A 15,791-nucleotide genomic window follows, 5' to 3' on the forward strand; every position below is an offset into this window, starting at 1 on the left:
AGATCCCATAACTATGGAAAGCTGCAGTGCACAAGGGCATTTCTCCAGAGTCTCAGTTCCACTCTGGTATTTGCTTTACTCTTACTGTTGATGTTAAATTATGACTTGCTTTTTTCTTAACTCACTATCAATTTTGCCTTCGGTACTTAGGTCAAAACTGCCTGAAACGTCCCGGGCGGCATTCTCCGGTCTCCGACGCTGAAATCGCGTTCGGCGATCGGCCGGAGAATCCACGTTGGCACCGGAATCGGGAGCGGTGCTGCTTTTTGCGATGCTCCGTCCCCTCCAAAACGGCGGCAGACTCTAGGAGTACGCTGCACGCCGTCGGGGTGGCCTCAGCATGTTACCTGAGGCCCTGCCCCCGATGCTCTGCCCCCGATGCTCTGCCCCCGATGCTCTGCCCCCGATGCTCTGCCCCCGATGCTCTGCCCCCGATGCTCTGCCCCCGATGCTCTGCCCCCGATGGATCGTGTTCCCGAGGACTTTGGTCGCGTGTGGTATTTATTTTTGGGAACTCGGCATGGCAACTGCGGACTAAGTTCAGCGCCTTCACAGTCGGGGGGGGGGGGGAGCCGATCCGCGGGCAGGGGGGGTACTGTTTGGGGATGGTCCGGGAGTGGCAAGCCTATTTGGCAGGCCGGGTCCCCATGTTGCATGGCGCGGCCGCTGTGCGCATGCAGTTCTCCAGCCGTATCCGAAACTCTCTTGTTTAAAATGCGTCCCACTAACCACAAAACCCTTTTCTGCTCACAACTCTCCAATCAACATTTTCAACAGTTCCCATCACTCAGCCATCGCCTTCCATCTCCCCACCACAACCTCTTTCTTGTTCAGTACCACTAACCACTCCACAGCCACCCCCATGCCTCAGGACAGACCTTGTGCAGAAGCTCGGAGGCTCCTAAAACATTGATGGGGGAGGACTGACGAGGCTTTGCACTTTGCTGAGAGTCAGCCCGTGACCTCCACTGAATATGAACTTTCCCAGTAATGGGGCAGGGCTTCCTCTTTAACAAGAGGAGCCCTCACAGTACAAAAACCCCGACCTGAGTGTAGGTCAGGGAGGGAGACCTTTCAGGGAGAGGGGATTTGTGTATTATAATAAAAGAGTATCGCTTTGCATCCTACATGCCCTTCATGCCTGTTATCTAGGCATGGGTACTACAATCATGAATAGGTTAATAAAGTAAAAATAAATTCTGAAACATATATATTTGTGAAGAAAGACTGGCATTTATGCAGGGCCTTTCACATCCTCAGGAAGCTCAAAAGGGCATTAAAGTCAATGGCCTATTTTTGAAATTAGTTACTAATATAATGGTTGACAAGCAACACACTCCCGAAACCAGCAATGTAATAATGGCCAGATCATTGGTTTACTTCTTAAAATAAGGACAGGAAGAGTCCACACCAAGTAAAATAAGAAGCTTATTTACACAAGCGATACATACACTACTCGGTGGATTCCTACCGGATTCCTGTTGTGGTCGGTGCCTTACCGGCTGACCTTCTATACGTTATTTAATTGAGACACCCCGCCCCTAGCGGGAGTGCTCGTACTCCGCAACGAGCATGAGGCAGATAATAATATCTACTCTGTAGGTCCCATGCGGATTACACTTTTAGTGAGGTTGGCTGAGAGGCTGAGAGATGAAAATTGGCCAAAACACCAGGAGATATCCCTTCCTCTTCTTTGTAAAGTACCATGGGATAGATTTGTGAACATTATATACCAATGGGAAAGGTTTTACTAAATGAACCATGGGAAATGATCACCCCGGATTCTTGTTTAAGTGGTAATGTTACGAGGTTAGCATGTTTATTATCACCTTTCTGTTACCAGATTTCCCTCCAGAACCTTGCAAACCAATCATGTACTTGTGGTTCTTTCCTGGCCATTGTATTATTTGATTAATTCCTGAGATGTGGGTGTCACTGGCTGGGTCAGCATTTATTGCCCGTTCTTAATTGCCCTTGTGAAGACGGTGGTGATCTGCCTTGTTGAACCACATGTTATGTAGGCGCATCCACATTGCTGAACAATTTGAGCAATTGAAAGGCTCATTTAAATACCCGGACCCCGTATTCACCCGGCGCCCAGGGGTCAACGGGCGCGATCTCAACCAGGCGCTGTTCAGCATTGGTTTCCACAAACGTGGCAAGGTGGAATGCCATCTTGGGGGGGGGGGGGGGGGTCTCACAGGCCATTAGAGACTCCTGGACAGTTGGGATAGGACAGGGTGGTACCCCAACATGCTCCCTGGCACCCAAAGCTGGCATTGTCAAGGTGCCTGGGTGCCAGGTTGGCACTGCCAGGGGTCGGGCCCAGGGGGGCTTGCCCATTAGACAGGTGGTGAAGGGGGTTCTAGGGGCCATAAGAGGTGGGGGTGGTGAAGGGGGAGGTCCAAAAAGAGGGGGGAGGGCCTGAAATGAGAATGTAATGATTGGGGCTGCCATTTAAAATGTAGCCCGGATCTGGTCGCCAATGCAGGAAACCTCTAAAATGTGGCTTTGGTTAGGAGAAACCCCCCAAGGCCGAAAAACTGGCAAAGTGCCGATGAATAGCGAGATGAATCTCAGCGCTCCAGCTGCCGAGACACATCCGCTAAGCCTGACCGAAAGCGGGCTTTGTTTAACGTTTGCTAAATCGCGCCCATAGTGATTTCTTTGTGGCCATTTTTATAATATCTGTTGCTTGCTCTGTGATTAATTATTCTGAAGGAATCAGCATTGGGCCTCCAATTTCATCATTTCCACAGGCACTCTGCCTACTGCATGCAGATGTAACGAAAGAGCGATAACAACTACATTTATATAGCATCCTCCACAATGTCTCAAATCAATTCCAGCCAATTAAATAGTTTTAAGTTGTAGTCACTGGAATACTGTAGGCAATGTTTTTAAATGGCAGAGAATACCCCCCCCCCCCCCCCTCCACCCCCCCCACACACACACACACTTCTCCAGCATCGAAGTGGTTCACAAATAGAGATTTAATGTACCACTTTTCAAGCAGCACTCTGAGTTGCTGCAATGCTGCTGACCTGGTGTTTGTGCAGCTTCATGTTTTTCTGGCAGGCTTTACAAAAAACAGATCGGAGACACAAAGCTGCCCTAAGGTCTGAAGCAGCAGCGCAGCAACGAGTAAAACTGAGCTGACCCCAACAGACTGGCTTTTTAAAAAATCAGAACTCTCAGAATGACATTCCAACTTTTCTCAAAGTCAGTCTTTAAGTCTGCCACTTTGCTTCTGGCTCTCAGTCTTGGGATAGGACAGGGTTGTACCCCGACACGCTCCCTAGCACTGGTTTTCTTAGCAGAGGGGAAACACTTCTGTATGTGTTACAACAAATATTCTGCAATATTTATTTGAGGTTTTTAACAGAAATGACCCAGCTACTGTTGCAAAAACCTAATAAAAATCCCGATTCCATCTCTGGTTTGTGACCCAGGAAATTGCCTATTATTTCAAGTAAGTACTCAGCTGCTCTTTAAATAGAAGACGTTTTCCGAAGTAATTGTTGAAAAAAACCTTGAGCAAACCTCTGACCAGAACTTCCTCTACATTTTTGTCCTTTCCCCATTGCAACTGTAGCCTCTAACCTGCAGCTATTTCTCTTTCCCTGTGCATTCACAATCCTCTTGGTCACCCCTAAACACATGGCTTCCCAACTTCCCCTGCCACATATGAACCTGCCCATCAAAGGGGGCATCTGGTGTAGGCAATTCTACAACCACCTACGTAAGGTTCTGATGCATAGCTTGGAAGCCCTTATAAGCATATGATATCACCAAAACATCTATTATGCATCTCCTCATGGCATAAGTCAGAACTGCGATGAATGTAAGGAAATTGATATCCATATTTTATTTTATATCTGTTGCAGTAAAATTATTAAAAGCCTGGGTTAAGATATATATTTGTTTGCCTAGGACCCGGGTTCGATCCCAGCCCTGGGTCACTGTCCGTGTGGAGTTTGTCCATTCTCCGCGTGTCTGCATGAGTCTCACTTCCCACAACCCAAAGATGCACAGTATAGGTGGATGGCCATGCTAAATTGCCCCTTAATTGGAAAAAAAGAATTGGGTACTTTTAATTTATAATATATATATATAGTTGTTGCAGTAATATTATTAAAGAAGCAAGGTTAAGGCATCCAGACTTTGTATCTGCTAAAGCTGTAATTAATATATCATAAGAAGGAGATAACTATTCATTTCAACCAGTTACTTGGTTGCAGATAAAGGGCAAATGATATAGTGTTTATATTTTGGATGGTTCCCTGACATTTGATAATTTGAGGGATTATGTTTAGCCCTAGCTATGCAGGTCATGGAGCACCTTAGTGGGATACAGATAATGTAATTAATAGGAGGATCCAGTTCTGCCTGTTGTTTGCAGTTTTGCCAAATGCTGTTAGGTTGGGCAGAAGGGTCGGTCAGTGCAGAAGTAAACTGGATCTGCTCTTTAAAGGGTCTATCTCTAAAAGGACAATACAGATAAGCATGTAAACCTGTTTTGTTAACTTTATTTATAAATGGCATTTGAACTTTATTGGGTTGCTTGGTTGGAATATTTATAGTGAAGGTGTAGGGCATAAGTTAAAGTTTTTCCATTTATTTAAGAACTGTTTAACTGTGAATTGTACAGCTATTTCTGTGATGTTAATGTGGTTAATGCTGTGTTAAAATTAAAGCAGGATTTAACTTAAAAAAAAACCAATTTGCTCATGAAATCACTCTTCATAGTTCTGCAAATTGCAAATTGTTGGGGTTTCTTGTGTGATATTGAACATAAATTGGGGTCTGGTCCAGTATCGTAATAAAATTGGGGGCTCTTTGTCAGGATTATAAACTATGATTCCTATTTTGTTGTGGGATTATTAAATTTAAAGACAACAGGCGGGATTCTCCCGCCCGTTGTCTGGTGCGACGTGGCCCCCGCTGCCAGCGGGATGCTCAGTCCCGGCAACCAGCCAATGGGGTTTTCCATTGTGGCCACCCCCACGACGTCAGGAAATCCGCGGGCATTAGTGCACTGCTGGCGAAGCGGAGGATCTCGCCAACGTAGAATCCTGCCCAATGTGTCTGAGGAACTGGAGTTTTCTTTCAGGTATTGAATTCTGTCAGTTTAAATAGGGAGTGATTTATGAAATGGCTCTTTCAATGGCTAAGAGTTTCCTGGGTGTGGAAGAACTCACACTGTGTGGTTTACAAAGGGTGGTTAAAACAAAGATTTGGGATTTGTTGGACAAGCTGAAGTTGACACTACCTGTGGAATTGAGGAAGCTGGAGATAATTCAAATGCGAGTTCAGGAATTAAATTTGTTAGTGTCATAGTCTGAATCATTGGAATTAATTAAAATTCAATTACAAATGAAACAATTGGAAATGCGGGGAAAGAAGAAGGAGAGAGCAGCATAGGCAGAAGCAAAGGAAAAAGGGAGAGCACAGAAATAAAAAAGAGACAGGCAATGGCAAGAGAAAAGAGTAAAGAGCGAGAATGTGAACTTCACAAAATGGAACAAAAGGAGACAAGTTGGAAAAGCAAAGAGATTCTCAACTTAAAATGTTGGTGTTAAAGGCAGAGATTGAGGAAAGTCTAGAGGAAAGAGTAACCCTTCTTAGTTAAAGCCTAGTGGGGATATGTTTAAATATATTCAAGCACTGCCAAGATTTGATGAGAAGGATGTAGAAGTGTTTTGTAAATCTGATTTGAGAAAGCAATTCAACAATTGAAGTGGCCCAAAACCATGTAGGTAGTGTTAGTTCAAATAAAGTTGATAGGTAGAGCGAGCAAAGTTTTTGCATCATTATCAGAGGAGGCATCTAGGGGTTCTGATAAGGTGAGAAAAAGCATATTAAGTGCATTTGAACTAGTGCCAGAAACCTACAGACCGAAGTTTAGAAATCTAAGGAAAGAACCAGGTCAGATGTATAAAGAAGTTGAAAGAATCAAACAAAATTACTTTGATAGATAGAAAAAGGCATTAAAAATAGACTTAATATATGAAGCTCTTAGGGAATTGGTTATTTTGGAGGAATTTAAAGATTCACTTCCCGCAGTAGTGAGAACCCATTTAGAAGAGCAAAGAGTTAAAATTGCTAGACTGGCAGCAGAAATGGCAGATGATTTTGAATTAGTTCATAAATCATGGTGTGTTTTTCAACATCACTTTCAATCTGTGAAGGATAGAATCTGGGGAAATGAGAAATCTACAGGTGGTCAAGGCAAAGCTAGTCTACTTGGAGATATTAAAGCGATTTTGCCTCAAGTTAAAAATAAAACTTACGAGGGTGGAAGAGCGAGAAGAAAACTTAAATGTTATCATTGTAATAAAGTTGGACACAAAAAGTCGCAGTGTTGGTAGCTTAATTAAAGTGCTGAGAAGACAGACCCTTTAAAACAGGATAAGCCAGTGGGGTTCATTAACTTGGCAAAAATACATTGTTGGCGTTTCTCATCTGGTATCCTGACATAAATTGGGGCCTTGCCTGGCATCTTAACAGAACATCACTTTTTGCATCTCTTAGAAATGCTCAGACTGCTGCAATGACCACCTTGGGGTAGAGTATCACCAAGAGTAAATTGCAAAGAGGGTGAGTGATTTGAATAGAGTAAATCGAAAAAAAAAGATTCCCCCTGTTCGATAACTAGAGGTCATAGGTTCAAATTCATTGGGAAAAGATCTCGGGAGCGATGAGGTGAATTGTTTTTCATTTGGAGTTGTCGGGATCTGGAACCTTCTACTTGGGAAGGTGATGCAAGCTGACTCAATAAAGCGTGTTAAAAGGAATTGAGTAGGGGCCGGATGGACAGGAATGTCCATTGCAGACAAAAAGCAGGGGTGTGGAATTAACCACTGTGCTCTTTCAAAGAACCCAAACTAATATTTCTTTATTTTTTAAATTAGAGTACCCAATTATTTTTTTTTGCAATTAAGGGGCAATTTAACTTGGCCAATCCATCTATCCTGCACATCTTTTGGGTTGTGGGGGTGAAACCCACGCAGACACGGGGAGAATGTGCAAACTCTACACAGGCAGTGACCCAGGGCTGGGATGCGAACCCGGGTCCTCAGCGCCGTAGGCAGCAATGCTAACCACTGCGCCACCGTGCTGCCCTAACCAGGACTATTATGGCAGTCTGAATTGTCTCCCTTTTGTGCAGTAAGTTTCTATGATTGTATGTAAATCAGTGATCAGAAACTATTCCCTACGTAGGATTATCTCAAAATTGTAAAACATCAAAATCATTGATTCACCATGATAAATTCTACATAAGATCTGCTTGCTATATATTCAACAATCTTCATTGAACAATGTAGTCATGAAATCAAAAACTATTTTTTTTTAAGGTGACTGTGGCAAACCTCCCACGTTGGAAAATGGCTTTCTAAGAGAACAGTTTATTTTTCATAACTCATTTCATGTGGGTGACAAAGTTTCTTATGGATGCTATCAAGGTTATGTGTTCAAGGAAGGAGGTTCAAGATCTATTACCTGTGCAGAAGATTCAACTTGGTCACCATTCCGGGTTGAGTGTGAACGTAAGTAGTGAGTTATTTTCTCACCATGCAAACACCCTATCTTATTGTTCAAGCAAGACCATGGTCTGTGGATGCAAGCAGCAATCGAGTATTCCATCCATGTAGTTATTTTTCTCAAGAGAAACTGGTCAACTGGTCCCGAGGGTTTTGCCAGCTTGACCATCTATTGGGCTGGAATCTTCCATTCTGAAGTCTAAGTCCGGTTGCAGGTGTAGAAGTGGGATTGGAAGACTGGCCATGTGTGATCCCGCGTTGCCCAGCCTATTGTATATGCATCCAGGATGGGCTTGGCAACTCTGAGGGCGGTGACAGGCAGGCAAGATTTTGCCGTCTCCACCGCAACCTCATGGGGTCAAAGGTCGAGGCCCCATAGTTAAAGGACACACGGACAACCTGCACTATCCCTCCCACCATTTCCCTGCCACTGCCCCACCCTTACCCACTAACCCATCCTCATTCCTTGGTCATCCTTCACACAAATTGCATTGTCACTACCCGGTCTCAAGCAAAGGCTGGTATTTACAGAAGCTCGTCAAAGATGACAATGCAGTGGCAACTCACCATTAATCATGAAAGAAGTTAACCTCGCTACTTATGTGCAGCCATAAAAGTGAGCATTCTAATTTCTTACTGGCGGGGAACATGATTTGGAAGAGGAACTTAATTCCAGTCCTGGCCTTTTAATGAACATGCATGATATGTTAATGTAAGCAAAAGAACTTCCCAACATTATTTGTTGAGAAGCTCAACCTGCCTTTGAAAACCTGAGACATAATTGTTAAAGTGTATTTCTCTGTCTGGAAACTAATTTTTGGCCACAAGTCAAATTAATGTACCCTGCCCGCCAAGCTTCCTGCTGCTGGTGGCACAAGGAAATTCCTTGATTAATTCTTCACCCAATATATCGAAAATAAGAAAGATTTCCCAAGCAAGGTGAAGAGGAAAAATTATTTTCCTACAAATTGATCTCCCATTCTCCTGTCCTTCTGTTCTTCTAACCCACACCGCCCACTCCCAACACCCCCCTCCCCCAATCGATTTCTGTTAGGTTTCAGCACCTCTGTCGCTAGGGTTTTCGTGAAGTGGTCTGTACTTCCAGGACAGAAGGAGCTTTTCTTCTGTTGAACTCGTTGATGTTAAGTTTGGTTTTTTTTTCAGTGGTTTTACTGAATTCTTGTCAAGATACGGGATGCCAACAAAGGAGAAGGAAACACTTCTTCAAATTGGGTCAGCTACAAACCATGTATCCTCTATTCTGCCCCAACCTCTGAAGAATATCCCAACTGCGTTACCATGAAATGCTGCACTTCTCACACCCAGCCCTCCTAAATGTAATTGTAATTGCCAATTTCTAAAGTTAAAGTCTTGTATCTATTGAACTATTGGATTCTATTTTTCTGGAAAAGCATCATCTTTTCAAGATGAGGAAATAGTTTCACTTTTCTTCTGCCGTTGAAAACCACGCATGCCCTTCACTGCAGTCTTCACAGATCTCCATTTGATGGGTGGCACGGAAGTCCAGTGGTTAGCACTGTTGCCTACAGCGCTGCAGATCTGGGGCTGGTTTAGCACACTGGGCTAAATAGCTGGCTTTTAAGGCAGACCAAGGCAAGCCAGCAGCACGGTTCAATTCCCGTACCAGCCTCCCCGAACAGACGGCGGAATGTGGCGACTAGGGGCTTTTCACAGTAACTTCATTGAAGCCTACCTGTGGCACTAAGCAATTTTTCATTTCATTTCAATCATTCGATCTGGTCTTCAGGTCACTGTCTGTGTGGAGTTTGCACATTCTCCCTGTGTCTGTATGGGTTTCACCCCTACCACCCAAAGATGTGCCGGTCAGGTGGATTGGCCGCACTAAATTGCCCCTTAATTGGAAAAAAAAATAATTGGGTACTCTAAATTAAAAAAAAGATCTTCTCAATATGCTGATTTAAAAATTTCTTCCCCGGTTCACAATCCATCCATAGCCATTCCCTGTTTCTTGCCGACTCCTTCAGCTTTATCGCCCAGTGCCTTGCGCCTCTGAACTCTTCCTTCACTTCTTTCCCGTACCAGCCTCCCCGAACAGGTGCCGGAATGTGGAGACTAGGGGCTTTTCACAGTAACTTCATTTGAAGCCTACTTGTGACAATAAGCAATTTTCATTTAATTTCATTTCATTTTCATTTCAGTTGCTACGTGGTCAGCTGAACAGAGCCCATAAGATCATAAGATATAGGAACAGAGGGTGGCCATTCGGCCCATCGAGTCTACTCTTAGGAAGTCTCTTTCAAACCCTTTGTATCCTTCTGTCGACATTTCTCTGCACCTTGCAAATCCTACTTCAAACCTATCTTTTTGGGCATATACTTAGCCATATCTGCCAACATCTACACCTGATTAATGTTGTTGTCTAGTGAAGCAACTTGGATGGTTCACAAGTAAAGGCACTCTCGAGATGGAAGTTATTTTTCAAAGAGTTGATACAAGGCTCTATGTACAATGGATTCTGATACAACACCGTGTTCCAAATTTCAAATAATTTAGTTACTTTATTTGTTTTATGGTACTTTTTACTTTCTAATGAGACTTTATATGTGGGAATCTTTTTGTGGGTGTGTGCTATAAAGGAAATTTGTAATACTGCTGCACCACAGACTTGCTCCTCTCAATTGACCCAAATAGTTCCATATTCCAAACCACTTCCGCAATTTGTACTAGTCTTGTACTAGTTGAACATTAACTCAATTTATTTTTGTTCTAAACCTTTAAATCTACAATTTGTTCTTTTAGTGGCCTAATCCAGTGTTTTTTCAAACTTCTTTTCCCGGGACCCACTTTTACCAACCGGCTGACTTTCGCAACCCACGCCGACTGACCTTTGCGACCCACGCCGGCTGACCTTTGCGACCCACGCCGGCTGCCTTTGCGACCCACGCCGGCTGCCTTTGCAACCTACGCCGGCTGACCTTCGCAATCCACGCCAGCTGATCTTTGCAAAACGCCATTATTGCTAACATTTAATGTGATAGATGAGCCTGCTTGGTCCTCACAATCTCACTTGCTTTGTCATTGAATGTTACATTTCCGCTTCAGCTGATGATTTAAGTTCTCGATGCATCCTTTGAAAAAAATCAAGGAGTTTGTCTTCGAACTCCCATGCTTAGTCTTCAAATGCTTTTGAAGTGTTGAGGGTTTTTAATACTTCATTTACCAGTAGTTCCTTGATTATAAAACACATGAGCTTTGCATCCTGATTTGCATTGACACAATTAAAGCCATACCTCAAGAAATCATCTTTATACTGCTTAGTTCCTGATTTCAGTTTCACCTTAATGGGTTGTTCACCATAGGCCCTGGGGCTCTGTATACAAGTCACATCTGCACTGCCTTGTCCTGCCATAGACACTCCTGAGAAGCTCTCTCCAGCAGATTCAGTTGTGAGATTCTATCCTGTTGGTGTCTCTGGTCCTCCCTTCCTTATTACAAAGTAATCTATCTTCAGTTCTTCACACAGTCCTGTTGCTTGCTTGCTGGCAGCTACAAAATAGAGGAATCTCTCCTCTGTGATTTTGAAGTCAAAGCACGGACATACAGGGCGCATGGTGTCACTATACGTGCTGGATGCGTGACCTCTCTGCCACTACCTCTGCCGGAAAGACTTCATCATTCATATTTAAAGGCTGGTATTCTCAACTTAAAAGCCGATCACAGTGGGCATTTTTTTTTTTACTTTGAAACTTTATTTCCAATACCTGATTTATCCATGTTGAAGACTTTTTGTCACTGAAAATTAAAGCAATTTCAGTTGAACATGCGCATACTTACATTTATATTTACATACAAGCTTCGGTTTAAATATATTGTTTGCACTGAGTGCTGAATTTGGTGCATTTGAGTGCTATAGTGAGAGTTTGGTGACTGAGGGAGTATAAGGCTTCATTTTTATCTCGTCTAGTCTTTCTTTTATTCAGTTAATTAACTTTAAAGTTGCTGTTTGGTTTAGAAGAAGATGAATTTTCAATCAGCTTTAAACAAAGGTTCTACTTGTAGGTACTTGCAGCTGGAGCTTGTTAATTAGTTAATTGGATTAGGCCAGTTTTCAGAGGCTAGATCCCGACAGTGCAGACTTTGTTTGCACTGAGTGCTGAATTTGGTGCATTTGAGTGCTATAGTGAGAGTTTGGTGACTGAGGGAGTGCTGAATTTGGTGCATTTGAGTGCTATAGTGAGAGTTTGGTGACTGAGGGAGTTAGATGAGGAGGGAGTAAGGTGCTCCTTTCATTTTGTTTCCTACATTTCCGCAAAGAGTGAGAAGAGAGCCAGGAGATTACAGAGAGTGCAGCTGACTGGGAGCAGAGTCGGAGGGCGGAGGTCCAGTTGGTCCACAGGGCAGCTATATTCTGTAAGGTAAGAAGGGATGGAGGCTAGGCCAGTTGCATGCTCCTCCTGTAGGATGTGGGTGGTGAGGGACCACCGGTGTCCCCGATGACTATACCTGTGGGAAGTGCACCCAACTCCAGCTCCTCAAAGACCGTGTTAGGGAACTGGAGCTGAAGCTGGATGAACTTCGGATCACTCGGGAGGCAGAGGGGGTGATAGAGAAGAGTTACAGGGAGGTAACCACACCCAAGGTACAAGACAAGAATAGCTGGGTTACAGTCAGGGGAAAGAAAACAAACAGGCAGACAGTGCAGGGATCCCTCGTGGCCATTCCCCCTTCAAAACAAGTATACCGTTTTGGATGCTGTTGGGGGGGATGACCTACCGGGGGAAGGCCCTGGCGGCCAGGTCTCTGGCACTGAGTCTGGCTCTGGGGCTCAGAAGGGAAGGGGGAGAATAGAAAAGCAATAGTAGTAGGAGATTCAATGATTAGGAGAATAGTTAGGAGATTCTGTGGTCGCGAGCAAGACTCCCGGAAAGTATGTTGCCTCCCGGGTGCCAGGGCCAGGGATGTCTCGGATCTTGTCTTCAGGATCCTTAAGGGGGAGGGGGAGCAGCCAGAAGTCGTGGTGCACATTGGTACCAACGACGTAGGTAGGAAAAGGGGTGTGGAGGTAATAAACAAGTTTAGGGAGTTAGGCTGGAAGTTAAAAGCCAGGACAGACAGAGTTGTCATCTCTGGTTTGTTGCCGGTGCCACATGATAGCAAGGCTAGGAATAGGGAGAGAGTGCAGCTGAACATGTGGCTGCAGGAATGGTGTAGGAGGGAGGGCTTCAGGTATTTGGATAATTGGAGCGCATTCTGGGGAAGGTGGGACCTGTACAAGCAGGACGGGTTGCATCTGAACCAGAAGGGCACCAATATCCTGGGAGGGAGGTTTTCTAGTACGCTTCGGGAGGGTTTAAACTAATTTGGCAGGGGAATGGGAACCAGATTTGTAGTCCAGCAACTAAGGTAGCCGATATTCAGGGCGCCAAAGATTGTAGTGAGGCAGTGGGGAAGGGAACACTGACAAAGGAGAGTTCTTGCAGGCACGGAGATGGGTTGAAGTGTGTATACTTCAACGCAAGAAGCATCAGGAATAAGGTGGGTGAACTTAAGGCATGGATCGGTACTTGGGACTACGATGTGGTGGCCATCACGGAAACTTGGATAGAAGAGGGGCAGAAATGGTTGTTGGAGGTCCCTGGTTATAGGTGTTTCAATAAGATTAGGGAGGGTGGTAAAAGAGGTGGGGGGAGGGGGTGGCATTGTTAATTAGAGATAGTATAACAGCTGTAGAAAGGCAGTTCATAGAACATAGAACATAGAACAATACAGCGCAGTACAGGCCCTTCGGCCCACGATGTTGCACCAAAACAAAAGCCATCTAACCTACACTATGCCATTATCATCCATATGTTTATCCAATAAACTTTTAAATGCCCTCAATGTTGGCGAGTTCACTACTGTAGTAGGTAGGGCATTCCACGGCCTCACTACTCTTTGCGTAAAGAACCTACCTCTGACCTCTGTCCTATATCTATTACCCCTCAGTTTAAAGTTATGTCCCCTCGTGCACCTAGATCTCTCTGACTTTCAATACTCTTGAGGGTTCTACCATTCACTGTATATTCCCTACCTGCATTAGACCTTCCAAAATGCATTACCTCACATTTGTCCGGATTAAACTCCATCTGCCATCTCTCTGCCCAAGTCTCCAAACAATCTAAATCCTGCTATATCCTCTGACAGTCCTCATCGCTATCCGCAATTCCACCAACCTTTGTGTCGTCTGAAAACTTACTAATCAGACCAGTACATTTTCCTCCAAATCATTGATATATACTACGAACAGCAAAGGTCCCAAGACTGATCCCTGCGGAACACCACTAGTCACAGCCCTCCAATTAGAAAAGCACCCTTCCATTGCTACTCTCTGCCTTCTATGACCTAGCCAGTTCTGTATCCACCTTGCCAGCTCACCCCTGATCCCGTGTGACTTCACCTTTTATACTAGTTTACCATGAGGGACCTTATAAAAGGCCTTACTGAAGTCCATATAGACAACATCCACTGCCCTACCTGCATCAATCATCTTTGTGACTTCTTCAAAAAACGCTGTCAAGTTAGTGAGACACGACCTCCCCTTCACAAAACCATGCTGCCTCTCACTAATACGTCCATTTGCTTCCAAATAGGAGTAGATCCTGTCTCGAAGAATTCTCTCCAGTAATTTCCCTACCACTGACGTAAGGCTCACCGGCCTGTAGTTCCCTGGATTATCCTTGCTACCCTTGTTAAACAAAGGAACAACATTGGCTATTCGCCAGTCCTCCGGGACATCACCTGAAGACAGTGAGGATTCAAGATTTCTGTCAAGGCCTCAGCAATTTCCTCTCTAGCCTCCTTCAGTATTCTGGGGTAGATCCCAGCAGGCCCTGGGGACTTATAGACCTTAATATTTTTCAAGACGCCCAACACCTTGTCTTTTTGGAGCTCAATGTGACCCAGGCTATCTACACACCCTACTCCAGACTCAACATCCACCAATTCCTTCTCTTTGGTGAATACTGATGCAAAGTATTCATTTAGTACCTCGCCCATTTCCTCTGGCTCCACACATAGATTCCCTTGCCTATCTTTCAGTGGGCCAACCATTTCCCTGGCTACCCTCTTGCTTTTTATGTACGTGTAAAAAGCTTTGGGATTTTCCTTAACCCTATTTGCCAATGACTTTTCGTGACCCCTTCTAGCCCTCCTGACTCCTTGCTTAAGTTCCTTCCTACTTTCCTTATATTCCACACAGGCTTTGTCTGTTCCCAGCCTTCTAGCCCTGACAAATGCCTTCTTTTTCTTTTTGACGAGGCCTACAATATCTCTTGTTATCCAAGGCTCCCGAAAATTGCCAATTTTATCTTTCTTCCTCACAGAAACATGCCGGTCCTGAATTCCTTTCAACTGACACTTGAAAGCCTCCCACATGTCAGATGTTGATTTACCCTCAAACATCCGCCCCCAATCTTCAATTCCCGCCTAAAATTGTTATAATTAGCCTTCCCCCAATTCAGCACATTCACCCAAGGACCACTCTTATCCTTGTCCACCAGCACTTTAAAACTTACTGAATTGTGGTCACTGTTCCCGAAATGCTACCCTACTGAAACGTCTACCACCTGACCGGGCTCATTCCCCAATACCAAGTCCAGTACAGCCCCTTCCCTAGTTGGACTGTCTACATATTGTTTTAAGAAGCCCTCCTGGATGCTCCTTACAAACTCTGCCCCGTCTAAGCCCCTGGCACTAAGTGAGTCCCAGTCAATATTGGGGAAGTTGAAGTCTCCCATCACAACAACCCTGTTGTTTTTACTCTTTTCCAAAATCTGTCTACCTATCTGCTCCTCTATCTCCCGCTGGCTGTTGGGAGGCCTGTAATAAACCCCCAACATTGTGACTGCACCCTTCTTATTCCTGATCACTACCCATATAGCCTCACTGCCCTCTGAGTTGACTGCCCATAGTACAGCTGTGATATTCTCCCTAACCAGTAGCGCAACTCCGCCACCCCTTTTACATTCCCCTCTATCCCGCCTGAAACATCTAAATCCTGGAACGTTTAGCTGCCAATCCTGTCCTTCACTCAACCAGGTCTCTGTAATGGCAACAACATCATAGTTCCAGGTACTAATCCAAGCTCTAAGTTCATCTGCCTTACCCGTAATACTTCTTGCATTAAAACATATGCACTTCAGGCCACCAGACCCGCTGTGTTCAGCAACTTCTCCCTGTCTGCTCTGCCTCAAAGCCATATTGGCCCTATTCCCTAGCTCTCCCTCA

General features: G+C 44.6%; 1 protein-coding gene across 1 annotated transcript in view; it reads left to right on the top strand.

The window, feature by feature from the left end:
• The window catches only part of LOC140394569 (sushi, von Willebrand factor type A, EGF and pentraxin domain-containing protein 1-like), a 116,040-nt gene that overhangs the window by 29,221 nt on the left and 71,028 nt on the right, over positions 1-15,791 (top strand). The window contains exon 2 of the mRNA XM_072481925.1: positions 7,359-7,550. Within this exon, the coding sequence (XP_072338026.1) occupies positions 7,359-7,550 (192 nt within the window). The remainder of the gene's footprint in view (positions 1-7,358; positions 7,551-15,791) is intronic.

The sequence above is a fragment of the Scyliorhinus torazame genome, chromosome 17 (genome assembly GCF_047496885.1).
Source record: "Scyliorhinus torazame isolate Kashiwa2021f chromosome 17, sScyTor2.1, whole genome shotgun sequence".
In the NCBI taxonomy this organism is placed as follows: Eukaryota; Metazoa; Chordata; class Chondrichthyes; order Carcharhiniformes; family Scyliorhinidae; genus Scyliorhinus; species Scyliorhinus torazame.